At 45.3% G+C, this 14,942-nt stretch overlaps 1 protein-coding gene across 1 annotated transcript in view; it reads right to left on the bottom strand.

The window, feature by feature from the left end:
* Positions 1-14,942, bottom strand: part of Myo16 (myosin XVI) — a 373,810-nt gene that overhangs the window by 300,871 nt on the left and 57,997 nt on the right. The window contains 1 exon segment of the mRNA XM_051169490.1: positions 8,955-9,098. Coding sequence (XP_051025447.1) covers positions 8,955-9,098 — 144 coding nt within the window.

The raw sequence follows: 14,942 nt of genomic DNA, 5'->3' as shown, positions 1-14,942 counted from the left end.
CACACACATATATTTTTTTTTCCCTTTATTTCTTTTGGGGAGTGAATTTCGCATGGCACAGTGTGCGCGTGCCATAGACAAGACTGTGGATCTCGTCTTGAAATCACATCAGCTCTGGGTCCTCCACTTCTGCCACTGTCACTCACAGAGACTGTCGCCTTTTTATTCCAGGATGCCTCCCAGGTTGTATGTGAAGTTCCACAGGGCACATGGCATCTCTGATGTCTTCCTCCACTCTGTGGCCCAGAGCCGCCTGCCTAGCCCAGGAGCAGAATGTTCTGCCCTTATAACATCACAGTCAAAATCTCTCATGTCAGACAGTGTGCGAGTCGTTTGCAGAAATGCTTCAGTGCATTAAATACTAATGAAAGAATCAGTACACCACAGCGGATGATCCGCGATTAGTGCAGAAACTGCATATCCAGTTTCTGTCAGACTCTTGAGGTGAGCATTGCCCAACTTACTTACAGAGGTTTCAATAAAGAATGTTACGGGTTTTTTTTAGTGTTGGGGTCTGAACTCATGGCCTTTGTCCATTAGGTAAATTCTTTACCAATGACACACCAGTCATTTTTATTTTCATTTTAGTAGGGGGTAGGGTTTTAAGTTGCCCTGGCTGCTCTTGCGACCACAGCTTTCTCTGGAATGACTTCAATAACCCTCATCAGCCAGTGGCCAATCCCAAGTGAATATACACAGATGTTCTAACAACATGAGGTGAGACTCAAGACACATACTTTTCCGGAACAGTTTAGTTACACTACAGAGTGATGCCCGTGGACATTGGGTACCAGTAACAGGAAGGCAGCAGTTACAGAAATGGGGGAGCCATAACATGCTAGGGACAAATGTGAGCCTGAAAGTTCCCACCTGACATCTTCCTGGCATGAACAGCTAGAGTGATGGAGCTAAACTTATGCATGCTCTCACCTCGAATGGAGACCGGGTTGGGCTCCCAGCGCTGCCCTGCTGTGTCTGTAGTGGCTACGGAGACTTTCTGTCCCGCCGACTCTGCACCTCTTTGTGAGTGAAGCTCTCCAGTACTTGACCACAATTTATTTTCTCGCTCTATTAATCCATCTATTTTGCCTCCTTTACCCTCTCACAGGCAGCTTTGTTGCATCAGCTTTGACTTTCATTTTATGGCACACCATGTTGAGAGCGTTAGGACCTCCCTGGCCAGGTCCGTGTGACAGATATAGCCTTCCTTACTCTACCAGTGACGTCGTTCTGGGGTGTCTCTGCATGCTGGGAGGCCCTGGGGTAAGATGGAGACCGCCTTGTCCACATGCTCCGGGCAGGACTGAGTCAGCAGTGAGCTGCAGGCACAGTCTGTGAAGGTGTCAGTGGGGTGCTCCGACATCCTCCTGCATGGCACTGCTTTTGTGTAGTGGTTTAGTTATCACAGACAGGTGGGCACAGTCTCACTGTGGAGGAGGCAGCATGTAGGGACGCTGCAGAGCTGAGGAGGTCACTACAAGACCGCACTGGATGATGCTGAGACACAGGCTGGACCGAGGGCCTTAGGTAGGTCTCTATGTATGAGGGCAACTGTGCCAAATGACCTCACAGCCACTTTGACTTCTGTCTTAATGTTCCTTGAAAGTCTGTCTTCCCTTCTGGCGCCAACTAGGTGGTCACATGGATGATGCTGCCCAGTGGCCCCTTACTTCTGTTTCTTGTATGAACTCAAACTACAGATTTATTACATGTCTGCTTCTTCTTCTACTGAAGATGTTTAACAATAACTTATTTTATTTGGTACCTTTAACTTTTTCAAATATATATATATATATTCCTCAATATTTACTATAATGTGCGTATTTCCACCTGACTTGGGACACTTAATCTTTCAAATACTTCACTGAAAGTCTTCAACTGTTAGGTGAAGGGCCAGGAAGACATACCTGCCAGACATTGCCCTGCCCTGTTTTTGTATGTGTTCTGTGTGAGCTGAATTCCTTCCTATACACGTTGGACTCCTCCAGCATTGCCGAGCCTGGCTCTTTTGTGCTACATCCCCTGAGTTTCTACCTCAGCTTCTGAATAGCAGTGGCCATTGTGTTCTTCCTGAGTCCTAGTGTGACAGGTCAAGTGTTGAAGTAACGTAACAGGCTGACATGTGAACAAGGAAAGACATCCAAGGTATGGAAAGGCAGATAGTACAGCAGAATGTGAGTGTGTGTGTGTGTGTGTGTGTGTGTGTACATGTCTGCATGTATGTGTGTCTCTGTGTGTGTGCATGTATGTCTATGTGTGTTTGCACATGCATGTGCATGCATGTGTGTGCATGTGTGTATGCATGCATGTCTATGTGTGTGTGCATCCATGTCTATGTGTGTGCATGTATGCATGTGTCTATGTGTGTGTGCGTATGTATATCTATATATGTGTGCATGTGTCTATGTGTGTGCATGTGTGTCTATGTGTGTGTATTCGGTGGAGTGGACATTGCCCCCACATCCACAGAAAGGCCATTGTGTCCTATGCTTACTTTCACACAGAATTCTGACACATGTGGAGACAACTTAGCTTGTTCTGCCCCACTAGCAGAAGTCTTCTGACGGTTTCCATGCCACTATATTGGTTCAGAGAACATAGTCTGTAAAACCCGCCACAGGGATTTTCACTCAGCAAGGCCCAGCTCAAGCTTTCAAAATTAAATAATTTAAAAAGGAGCAGGTTCCACCGCGTCTTCACTGAGCATGATAAAATAGCTAACATAGAAATTGCCCAACGCCACATTTCTATTAATATTAAAATACTCAAGAGTAGCAGTTGTAATAAATGTAATATTAGAAAGGGGATGAGGATATCAAACCCTGAATGAATGAAGGGAGGATGTCACCCTAAGCCGAGGGATGTGCTGCAGCGTGCTGGGTCCCACACCTTTGAGCACCACACAACGCGCACATCTTTACAATGTCCTCCTGTCGGGACGTGTTTTCCAAAAATGCCGTCACACAGAATGTTTCTGTGAATTTAAATGCAAAGGAAAGCCTGAGCTCACGCAGTTTGATGTATTAGCAGGTGGTGTCCTCCCCAGGAGTCCCGTGTGGAGGAAAAGGCACGTCCCTGCGTGTCTGAGAGTGAGTGTGGACAGAAGCCAGAGACTCACTTGCCCGTCTGCCTCCAGGAAAGCCGTTGGTTATGAGCCATGCTCTCCTGCCATCCTCTCCATGGGGCACCATGGAGAACACGCACTGGCTGCCCTCTGGTCACTGACTCATGGGAAATAAAATTCAGAGAAATGGGGTTCGCACCAAGGGCAGAATCTTCCCCAGTGTATGAGCCTGGGGTATCATGCAGGAGACAGGAAGCAGCCGAGTCTCACGGCTTGGAGGATGTTCCAAGACCAAGGCACAGGCAGAGACCACATCTGGTGAGGTGCTCATGGCTCACAGATGTTTCCTAATAAGTTGGAAGAGCCTGGGCAGCTCCCAGTAACCTGTTTGTAAGGGCATCGGTTCTAATCCTGGGGCTGCTGTCTTCATGGTCTAACCATCATCCTAAATTCTTCACACCCCTGCCCCATTTTTGGTGTGGTAGAATTCAAATGTGAGTTTTAGGGAGTGCATTCTTTCAGAACATGTCATGTGTGTATATACACATGTAGATGTATGTGGCATGTGTGTATGCATCCTTTTTGTGTGTGTATACACACATGTATATGTGCATGTGTGTGGTATATGTATACACACATGTATTCTTGTGTGTGGTGTGTGTATGCACATATGTGTGTGCATGCAAGTGCATGCTGTGCATATACAAACATGTATATATGTGTTTGTGTTTGGTGTATATGTATGTACATGCATGTGTATATGTGTGTGATTGTGTATGAAGGAGTCATTTCTTTGGAGGTCAGAGGATAACCACAGACTGTCATCGCTCAGGCATTGTCTTTTTTCTGCTTGTTGCTTTTGTTTTGAGGCAGAGTCTCTCATGTTTTCCTGGGACCTGACAAGGATGCTAGGCTGGGTCAGCAAGCCTTTCTGCCTCAGTCGCCCCAGCTCTGGATTACACCACCAATCTCACCACCAATCTGCTTCACTGGACTTTTCATGTGGGCACTGAGCTGGAGCTCTTGTCATCATGAGCAGCAAGCGCTGTGACATCATCTGAGCCACCTGCAGCAAGCACTGTGACATCTGAGCCACCTGCCTTCCCAGCCTGCATCCTTGCCAATGTACCCACCTGACCCTCCCATCCCCGTCCTCTGTCTCTGGGCAAAGCTCCGCCACACTGCTACCCAGCTATGTACCCTGATAATCCTCGTGTAAAACTCCTCACAGGCTTCTAGCCTGGCATCCACACATGGCTTCTAGCCCGGCTTCCACACGTGGCTTCTAGCCCGGCTTCCACATGTGGCTTCCTATACACGCTCTCAACTGCCAGCCCCCTTGCCACCCGTCTGCACCTGGCTCCTTCTCCAGGTCTCATTAGGCTGATACACAGCTGAACACTTCTCACAGCTTTGTGTTACACGTCTTCAACTCGCCAAGGGTTTAGAAAAAGCCGTGTACTTGCCCTCTTGCACGTCAGGTGCTCTCGTCGAACAAACCCACGGAGAGCAGTTCTTACCACTGTCCGCCACTCAGCACCCCAGGTCTAGGTGTGAATCAGATTTTCTCTGAGATTCTACAGCAGCCCTTCCACTAACTCAGGATGTGTTTACAGCTCAGGATTCTTAACAGCTGAGGTCACTCGCCGGCCACGCTCTTCGGATTCCAGGACATCAGTCTGGTGTTTATGTTGTGGTCTTTACTCTCCACCTCTAACACAATTCAAATGTGCTGCTCCACTCTCCAGCCAACACACTCTCACTGCCTCTCACAGCACCTCATATGCTTGGTGTGTCCTTCTAGCATGTGAGGCCCTGACTAAGACTTCACCATTGCACCTCTTTCTGTAGCCAGGCGCGTTTCAAGTCACCAACAGAGGCTCTCTCTCTCTCTTCTGTTTATTTTCTTTCATGTTTCTGTATCCACTACAGTGTCACCCACACAAAAGGTGCCTTCCTTCCAAATGAAAGCACGCCCACTCCAGGGAAACACAGGCTTCACCATCTGAAATCTACCCTTGACTTACAACCATGAGACCAAATCAGAGGAGAAGCTGGAGAGCTGCAGGAACATTGCATGTCTGTCCCGTCACATGAAGACTTTACACTGCACGACCTGTCCCGTCACATGAGGACTTTACACTGCACGACCTGTCCTGTCACATGAGGACTTTACACTTCATGGCCTGTCCCCTTACATGAGGTCTTTCCGTGTTTTGGCTCCATGCAAGGTTCAAGAGGCAAAGCTTAACTATTGCCAAGCACAGCAGCACAGCCTTTCTCAGTTACAAGTGTCGATGTGCAGTTTTCTCAGACCTTCCCAACACTACAATACTAGGGAAACCTCAGAGGTGCAGACGAGTTACTTCCCTGATGGGAGGTGTAGACTATGCTTTAGCTGAAAGCCTCAAAGTACCGGAATTGAAAGGTTCCAGTATAGACAGAGATTTGTCGACACTTGCATCAGATGCCTGCTACACATATTCTGTTTCACTCATGGAGGAATGAAAGATGGTACATTTTTACAGAAACACAGATCTCTTAAATTATGAAGTGATAACCATCATGAAGAAGTGGAAATCAAGTTGCCAAAAATATTCCTAAAATATTATAGCACCTAAATATGGAAACCACGCACCACTGAATTCATGTTCAGAATGTTTTAAACTGTGAGAAATACTCAGAAAATTATGTGAATTTAAACATCCTTGAATAATAAGCAATATAACAACTTCTATAAATCCAAGAATTAAATGTGTGTCCTACATATATACACATATACACACGTGCACACACATACACAGAGGTACACACACTTACATGTAAAGTTTGCAATGTGAACATAGTATGAATCCAAGTATTAGGTGTATGCTGTACAGAGGCACATGGATGTTCACACACGTGTGTGTACATATTCATGCACACACACATACACTTGTATACAGAGGCACACATGTATCTCCAACAGATACATGCACATTATGTTCACATATATATACCCATGAACACACATATAAATACACACACAGGGAAAGCTGGAGGTAGGTTTTTATGGCAGGTAGAAGTTTAGGTAAATTTTCTTTCTGTCTGTCTTTCTGTCTTTTTGTCTTTCTTTCACTTTTTTATATATCCAGTGCTTTTGAATTAAATAGTTCTTGCAATTAGAAAAAAAAAACACCCAATGAAAAGGACATCGGAAGTTAAATACATAAGCTATAATTTGTTGACACAGATTACCCTTTAAGAATTAGCTTTTCCCTAAAAGCATCAGGTACAGACAGGAAATTTTCTCTCTTCTTTCTCAAATGCCTTTGAACTGCTGCCAATACTTATAGAAATCAACATTATGATTTAAATAACTATGTACATTAACTAAAGGAAGAAAGGGAAGGGGGGATTATGTAATTATATTTTAATTTAAAAGATAAATTATACTTAAAAAAAAGAGTGTTAGCAATCCTTGGAAATGTTGAGTGGTTCTAAGTACAGGACACAGGAAACTGAGTCAGCTCAGGAGCTGCTGGCAGACACAGGGGCTCAGCTTCTCAAGCAACCCTTCACATGAGGTGAGAGAGTCGTTAGGGAACTCAGGTTGAAGCCTGGCAGTGCACAGGAGAGAACAGGCTTGACTCTTGGCCACTGTGACAACACTGCTCAGGCCACAGCAGAGCTGAGGACTGCCAGATGCAGCCACAGTGCAGAGAACCTCTGAGGACACAGTGCGTCTCTTACAATTCCAAACAAGTATAAGGTCCCAGGAGCCCCTATAAACCAGCGCCTGTTGTAAAATCCCGAGTCCATGTTGCTGCCCTGACAGCTGCTGACTGGACGGTGTCGCTATGACAGGAGCTCCTGTCAGCCTGCTTGGTGCTGTTGGTCAGAACTCACTGAACTCCAAAAGTCCTTCCTCTCCCTCCATTCCTTTGGTTTTGGTTTTTGCTCGCATACACACGCGCACACATACACACACATGCGCGTACATGTGCACACGACCTAGCTATCATGTCTTACACAGAAGCTTTGTCACCCACTTAATATTTCTGACACACAAAGAAAATCTCCACCATGGATTAAGGTCATACGTGCCAACTTCACGTCAGCATTAATTGAGTCAGCTCTCCGAGGGTCAAGGACAGCACGGCGTAGATATTGCCCTCTGGCACTTGTGCCAGTTAAGTGTGGAAGTGGCTTTTGCACTTAAAGAGTTACTGCAGACTCTAAATAACCCTGTCTTTGTAAGTGTGTCATGAAATTAACTATAAGCCTCATGTCAATTTGTCCACAGACAGATGTGCCTCCTATGTACTTGAGGTGACAATGTTCTGTACAGGAAAGCCTGGCATAGTTCTTGTCAAAGGAAATATTCTTAAGAAGAATGCAACAGAAAATGGCTTATAATATGTTTAAGTTACAATGAGCATTTTTCTTTGGTCTATAAATATATTTACTATATATATTTAAGCAGCACACATTTACATATGCAATACCTATTGTTTCTGCTGCAAAGTCCTGTTTTATTTTTCAATATGTTAGGTTTATACAAGCCCACACTCACAGTGTGGTGTGGAAGAACGGAGGTGACATGATGATAATTTCAGGGATAAATAAGGGTCAAGTTAGAAAAGATGGAAGACAAGCTGAAGGCAGATGGTGACTATGAAGAACTCCCCACTTCATGAGGAATCCAGCAGCGACTCTGGCCATGTCATGCGATATTTGTCCCAAGTGACTAAGATTTGATGCTTCTTTAGGGACTTGCTCTTCTAAACATTGATTCTGAGGACTCTGAGGAATGTCACTATTTATTGATTCTCCTTGGAAGAGGCAGTTTAAGCTCAGTGTGTACAAACTTCACCTTGCTTTCCTCATCATGCAGTTACAGAGAGAGAGAGAGAGAGAGAGAGAGAGAGAGAGAGAGAGAGAGAGAGAGAGAGAGAGAGAGAGAGAGAGAGAGAGAGAGAGAGAGAGAGAGAGAGAGAGAGAGAGAGAGAGAGAGAGACTCTCACATGCAGGCTTCCTCCAGCCTTGGCTAATAAACATGCAGCGTTCTGTTTTGGTGTGCTCCTTGGGGTGCCCTGCCCCCAGTCCTTGGAGGCATTCTGGAAGTCACTCTTCCCATGATCATAGTGTCTCTGGTCAGTCAGGGGGCGGGGTGATATTCACAAAGGTCCACCTTGAACCTTGAGTTCGTGATACCATCATGTGCAAGCTCAGTGTTGTTGTCACTCCGCAATGTCGTTCTTACATAGTAGTCTGGACCTGCCTTCCATGGAGACTACATAAAGAAGGCAGTCTTTTGCCCTGCGCCTTCCTCAGACGTTTTGACACTCTGGACTAGAGGGGTTCATATTGGCTACAATGGAACTGATTTTGCAAACCCTGCCGGAACTAAGAAAGGAAAAGTCCCACCCAGTGGTGTGCTGGTTCAAGCATAGGGAGAGGGGTGGCTGTTGTTAATTAATTTTGAGTATTTCATACACAAGTACTGTATGTGCATTGTTTCTCCCTCACCTCCTCCATCTCCTGTGTCCTCCCCTCTCCCTCCCAAACTCATGACCATGCTGGACGTAGTGTTTGTAAACGCCCAACAGCAAGCAGTTGCCTCCATGTGTATTCCTGAGGACAGGCATGTTCATTCCACGAGCATGACTTGTGCCAAAGCACGCAATTCTAAATCTTGACGTGTCACGAACATGAGCTATTTTAGGAACTTCGTGATTGACAACTTTAGTTCCTAATTATCCGCATTCTTGAGGCATGAACGGTGGTGACATAGACACGCGCTCTTCCCCAAAGCAGTATGGTGCTGCTGCACTGAGAGGCCTAGAGAACACACGTCTATCAGCGAGTGAGTCTTCACATGCCAGGCCAACTAGACCAATGTACTTACGAGTATGAGCAGCAGGACCATGTCAGGGTTGTCACAGGCACAGGCGATGTGCATTGGTGTCCAAAAGTCCTCATCCTGGTGGTTGACGTTGACTCCCCTGTCAATGAGGACTTCTGCGATGAAGACGTTGTCATATCGAGCACACTGAAGGAAATATAGAAAGGAAACACAAGCTGTAATAATGCTGCAAACATCACTGACAGTCAGAACGTCATGGGTGAAGCCAAAAATGTGCTCTCCATCCCCAGCAAGACTAAGGGAAAGGGGCATATGTCAAGCTGATGGGAAATCTGGCAACAGGCATTAGAGATGAAAAGTAAATAGGGGCAGATGTTTTAAAAGTTAAAGCATGTCCTGATTAGATTCTCGGGCCATCTACAGTGAATTTTCTAAAATATGCTTTTGCATGCAATATGCTTCTGATTCAAAAACATAGTTTATTAGGACTATTAATAGACATATAACAGTTTTTCTATGATAGATGTGTGTTATGTAGGAGATATATATCTTTAGAGTAGACTTTTCTTACCAAATCATTCACTATTCCCACTATGACAACACACACACACACACACACACACACACACACACTGTTTACTGGACAGCACCCTGAGGAATACAGTGTTGGAAGAGCCTGCTGCTGACAGTACCAGTACCTCCATCTGCTATAATCAGTCTCCATGGAGACGGAAGTCACTGACCTTCAGAACTCAGGAGGACGGACTCAGCTACTTTTCTATAGTTAAGAGCATATACTGCCCTTGCAATGGACCTACCTGAGCCCAGTTCACAGCGTCCAGGCTGGCAGGCTCATGAGTGCCCGATACTCCTGCAGCAGGGATCTGATGCCCTCCGCTAGCCTCCACTGGCACACACACACACACACACACACACACACACACACACACACACGAACACACATGCACACACATGCACACAATCAGGAAACAGACTGTATAAGCTCTAGCACTGTTGAATTTACTACCTTGAGAGACAATTTAGTGACAATGTGGGAGCAGGAGTCAGTGTGACTCGGGCTCATAGTGGCAGAGAGACAACAGCTGGGTGAGGGAAGAACTCCCAGAAGCCTTGAAGCCCAGGGCCAAATGAAGATGAGCATGATCCCCATACCAGGGACAGCGGCTCCAGGGGCGATAAGCAGATGACACCGCAGTAGAAACTGGCACCTGTTCCCTTTGGTCAGACTGGATGCCTGTATCTCTCTTCAGTGGAGGGGACACTAATTTTCAATTAAATGCTGTTCTAGTCCCACTAAATAAATCAATTAAATGCTGTTCTCGTCCCACCAAATAAATCATAAGAGCAAGCCCCGGCCAACATGATCATTTCTAAATAACTTACAGATCCCCAAAGTACTGAATGGTACCCTGAAGCTACAAAAAGAATCATCTAGCACTTGATGGGCAAAATGTTCCATCGAGACATTGAGAATCCAGTACAAATTATTAGAGAAGCATCAAGGCAGCATATTTAAGTAGAGTCTACAGGATGGAGAGTGAGTGACCAACAGAGTGGCACCCAGAAGAGGGGCAGTGCCTAGAAGCCACAAATCAGGGGATTGGAAACACCGTAGGCAAGCCACGGTGAGGAAAAGCTGTGGTTCTGGGTGCATGAAAGTCACAAGGACAAGATCAACCTGGATGCAGAGGGAGATGATCGTAGGTAGGTAGGTAGATGATAGAAAGAAAGAAAAAAAGAAAGGAAGGAAGGAAGGAAGAAAGAGGGATAGATGATAGGTAGGTAGGTAAATGATGGATGACAGATAAATAGATTAGATTAATAGAAAGGCAGACAGACAAGCAGATAGAAGATAGATAGATGGTAGATAGATTGATAGATGATAGATAGATAGATAATTCAGTAGGTAGATAGATAGATAGATAGATAGATAGATAGATAGATAGATAGATAGATAGATAGATAGAAGATAGATGTAGTTTGGAGAAAATACAACAGTTCTTGAAGCAACTGGGGGTGCATTAGTCACACCCTAAGAATATTGAGACACAGACACGCTAAGGTAAGTTTTGTGTATCATAAGAACATAAACTGGAACCACACAAGATAATCCAAAAGAAGTCAGAAAAAGTGTGGGGGGCTGGGGGGTTGTCAAATGGGATCGATCAATAGACAAAAAGCAAACACCAGATTCCAATCTAAGCACAGCGGCATCTGACAGACACCATGACTTAACGGCGGAGGCTGCAAGACTGAATAATTGTCTAAAAGAAACCTTGAGTGTTTCTCATCACTGAAGCCAGGGGTGGGCCCACTAGTCTCCTCCCTCCTCAGCACTCCCTGGAGATCCTTGCTGGTGTGACGAGGAATGACAAACAGCAGCAACACTGCCATCACACCCACCTGCACTCACGGACCCGCAGATATCTCCTACATAAGAGCAACCATCATACCTTTTACACATATGTGACAGAGTTGTAGGACAGGTGAGAACAGAAACTCGGAATTTCTACACATTAGTGGCAAAAGTTTGGAAAATACACAAACAAAATATGTGTAAGAGTAGCAGCCTGTATGCAGGAGCGCGTTGGTGCGGCCACATCTCATGAGACAGGGGACGCTTACGCGTGGTTGAGGCAGAAGACATGGAACCATTAACCGTTTCTCCCTACCCCTGTCTATACTTAATTAAAATGCAGCCAGAATCCCCAGAGGAGCATGTGCACTGACAAAAAAACCTGAGGCTTCATAGGTTAATGCTTAGGACCTAGAAAGCTAAAAATCATGGACAAGAAAACAAAGTCTGGGGACTGAAAGTACCTAAAATCTAGACGTAAAGTTGTAAGCAAAACAATGTGATATTGACGCAAAGGCAGAGACTCACTGAGCCACACATCAGGATTTGGAAATGGATCGGTAGACATACGATGACCGATATATGAAATAGTCTCAAAGGGAGTTTAATGGCAATGGGTGGGGCTTGTTTGTTTTTTGTTTTGTTTTTGTTTTTGTTTTTCAGTAAATCACAGAGGGCAGTTGGTGTGTGTATACATCACAACTGCTGCTCTGCAGTTTTGCACTACAGACGACACTCACTCAACACGGTAAAGAGAAGATAAATTCAGAGTCTAAAATTACAAGAAAAATTTATAAAGCTGTAAAACCTAAAAACTGCACAAGGGAGAAGCCTTAATATAAGGTTAGCATCAAGGCCTTCCAAGGCAAGCATCCTGGAAGGCGCTCGAGGGAGCCGCTGGGAAGGGAAAATGCAGTAGCTTGATGGAAAAAACACTGACTTTAAGGTCTTTGTGTCTCGTGTCCCCAGTCATGTGAGTCACTGTTAAATCACTTGAAAATTTGATGGTGTGAACTAGGACCCACCCACCCACCACAGTGTCAGCTTTGGGGGTGATTGCAGGGAGTTGGGTGCTGAGAACCACGCCGCAATGGGGGGGGGGTGTAGAATGATCTGGGTCCACGGGAAAGCAGCCCTTCTCTTTTCTTCCTCTTGTGGGCAGCACACTGCACAATCAGCGGTTTTGTGTGTGATCCTTTCATTCTGGCCTATGAGGATACCTTCGAGGGGCTCCACACATGGCTCCATGGCCAAGAACACTTCCATGCAAGCAGGAGGAGATGAATTGGGATCCCTCGCACGCATGTACAAAGTCAGGCACAGCTTTGCGTGCCTGTAACCCCAGGACTCCAGGGAGGCGGAAATGAAGGGACAAGGCTGTAGATTCTGAGAGATTGATGGCTAGTGAGAGCCTTGCAGTCACATGGAGTGTGATAGATATTCCAGAGGCAGAGACACACCTTACACCTACCTGCATGCCCCCCCACCCACACACACACACACACACACACACACACTGCACACCCCTACACACAAGCACAAAGATTTCCCTGACAGGGACATCAGGAACATCAGGAACCCACACTTACACCTCACACTCACTTGCACGCACCCCCACTTTGGCACACAAAGCACACATATACACAATGACACCCCTGACCTGGAGTATGGGAATTCACATTTACACCTCAATACGTACTTGGAGTTTAGAATTTCACAGTCTTTCAAGGAGAATAAAAAAAGTTAATTAGATGCAAAGCTGAAAGTGACACCCACCCTTTCTCTAGTGATGTACTTTGTGATTCGCACTTCTAAGGATTATGAATAATAATTTGACAGCAATAAATACCTTTAATCACACTTGTCTGAAAAGATTATGAAGGCTGAGCGTTTCTGTAAGCGTTCTTACAATATTATCACTGCTTAGCAAAGCCCATGCTCCCCAAGAAGAATTTCCCCCACACCAGCAGCACTTTCCTGAATCCGTGTTGATGATCGTCACATCAGCCAGTTTGTGGTGACACTTCACCTCACCAAGGAAATGAGCAAGAAAGGGAACCACGTCTCTGCCCGTCACCTGGTATCATGTCCCCAGGTTCTCTGCCACCCTTGTCTCTCGTTCCAAGTGTCAAGCAGAACTCACCACATGGACTTCACTTAGTATAAAATGCAGTGTCTCTTGCTCAAAGACTTAGCATTTCCAGGATGGGTCTGGCATCCTAGTCAATGCAGTGCCCTTCTGCACAAAAGTCCTCTTACCCTACAGTAACCAGTGCACGAAGCAAGCAATCCTAGCGTTTTTTACACAAGTGTGTGTGCTCTCTCTTTCTCCCCCTTCTGTCTGTTGGTGTTGGGGGGGGGGGGCAGCATGATCATAGCACCTGACCAGAGTCACCACACTCCTTAACCTGCCTGTTGCCAGGGCTCCCAGGCTTTTTAGTCTTCTTTCCTGAAGTCTGGATCCTGGACAGTTTTAGAGCATACCTCTCTCCTGGAAGTGTTCAAAGAACCTAAGAGAACTCAGTCAGCCTAACATCACCATCTCTCATGCATACCTCCCCAGTGTAGGGGGAGCTGTGGGGCTGTGAAATTGCCTAGATATGTTCAGAGTTCATTGTTGGTTCTCCAGGGACCATAAGCTCATTTTAACGCTTCCTTCTAAGCTGTACCTCACCTTTATATCACCTATCAATCCATCAGTGCATGTATCATCTATATAGTCATCTACTTTCTATTTCTTCATCTATATATTTGTCCTCTGTCAATAATCTACCATGTATCTCTCTATCGTCTATCTGCCCGCCCTGTAATTTTATCCCCCTATCTTTATGTCTCTGTAGTGCTTGTCAGTCCCACCTCACCAGCATCCCTTGTCTGTATGCGTCTATTTTCTGTCTCATCATCTATGCATACTTCTCCCTGCCTCTCCTTTTTCTCTCCTCTCCATCTTCTGCTCTGTTCTTTACCCAGCTTTTCTGTGCTCCAATGCATCTTGGAAATTCTTGAGCCACCGTGACATGGATTCTTCATCTTTGTATTAAAACTAGACCCATTCAGTAGAAGGGTACTCATAATTTCTATGGAATTTTCCCTCCAGGTTGACTGTGGTGTGACAACGGTACAGCATAGCACTGAGGATTCCTGAAAATCACTCTCCGCTGTCTGAGAATTGGCAGCCCTCCTCTTGGTTTATTAGCTAAACCCAGTGTCACAAACCCACGACACTTTATTAAGGCTTACACACTTCTACTCCTTACTCCATAAATTCTTACAAAGATTCAAATCTGAGGATCCCTCTATGGTGGCCCCATGAGACAAACTTCCTGGGGCACAGGCATGGCTGCTTTTGCCACAGTCTCCAGTGCTAACTTCCAGTATTTGCTACCTGTCATTTGTTTGCTACAGGAATTTTTAAGGAACAGTAGGCAAGGAGATTGAGCCAAATGTGTTTTCAAAGATGGTATTAAAAGATGTTAAAATATAAAGATATACAAGCAAAAATATTATCTATATCAATCTTAGCCCTATTGGGACAATTAATTCACGTGTAAATTTTTTTCCTAGAACATCTAAGAGAAAAATGTCTCAGAGAAACCAGCACTTAGAGTATGGTACTTGCTGCGTAATATTTGAGTTATATAAATGCAGCTCTG

This window comes from Acomys russatus, chromosome 27 (genome assembly GCF_903995435.1).
Source record: "Acomys russatus chromosome 27, mAcoRus1.1, whole genome shotgun sequence".
Taxonomy (NCBI): Eukaryota; Metazoa; Chordata; class Mammalia; order Rodentia; family Muridae; genus Acomys; species Acomys russatus.
The sequence above is the reverse complement of the archived record's forward strand: the minus strand, read 5'-3'. Positions and strand labels throughout refer to the sequence as shown.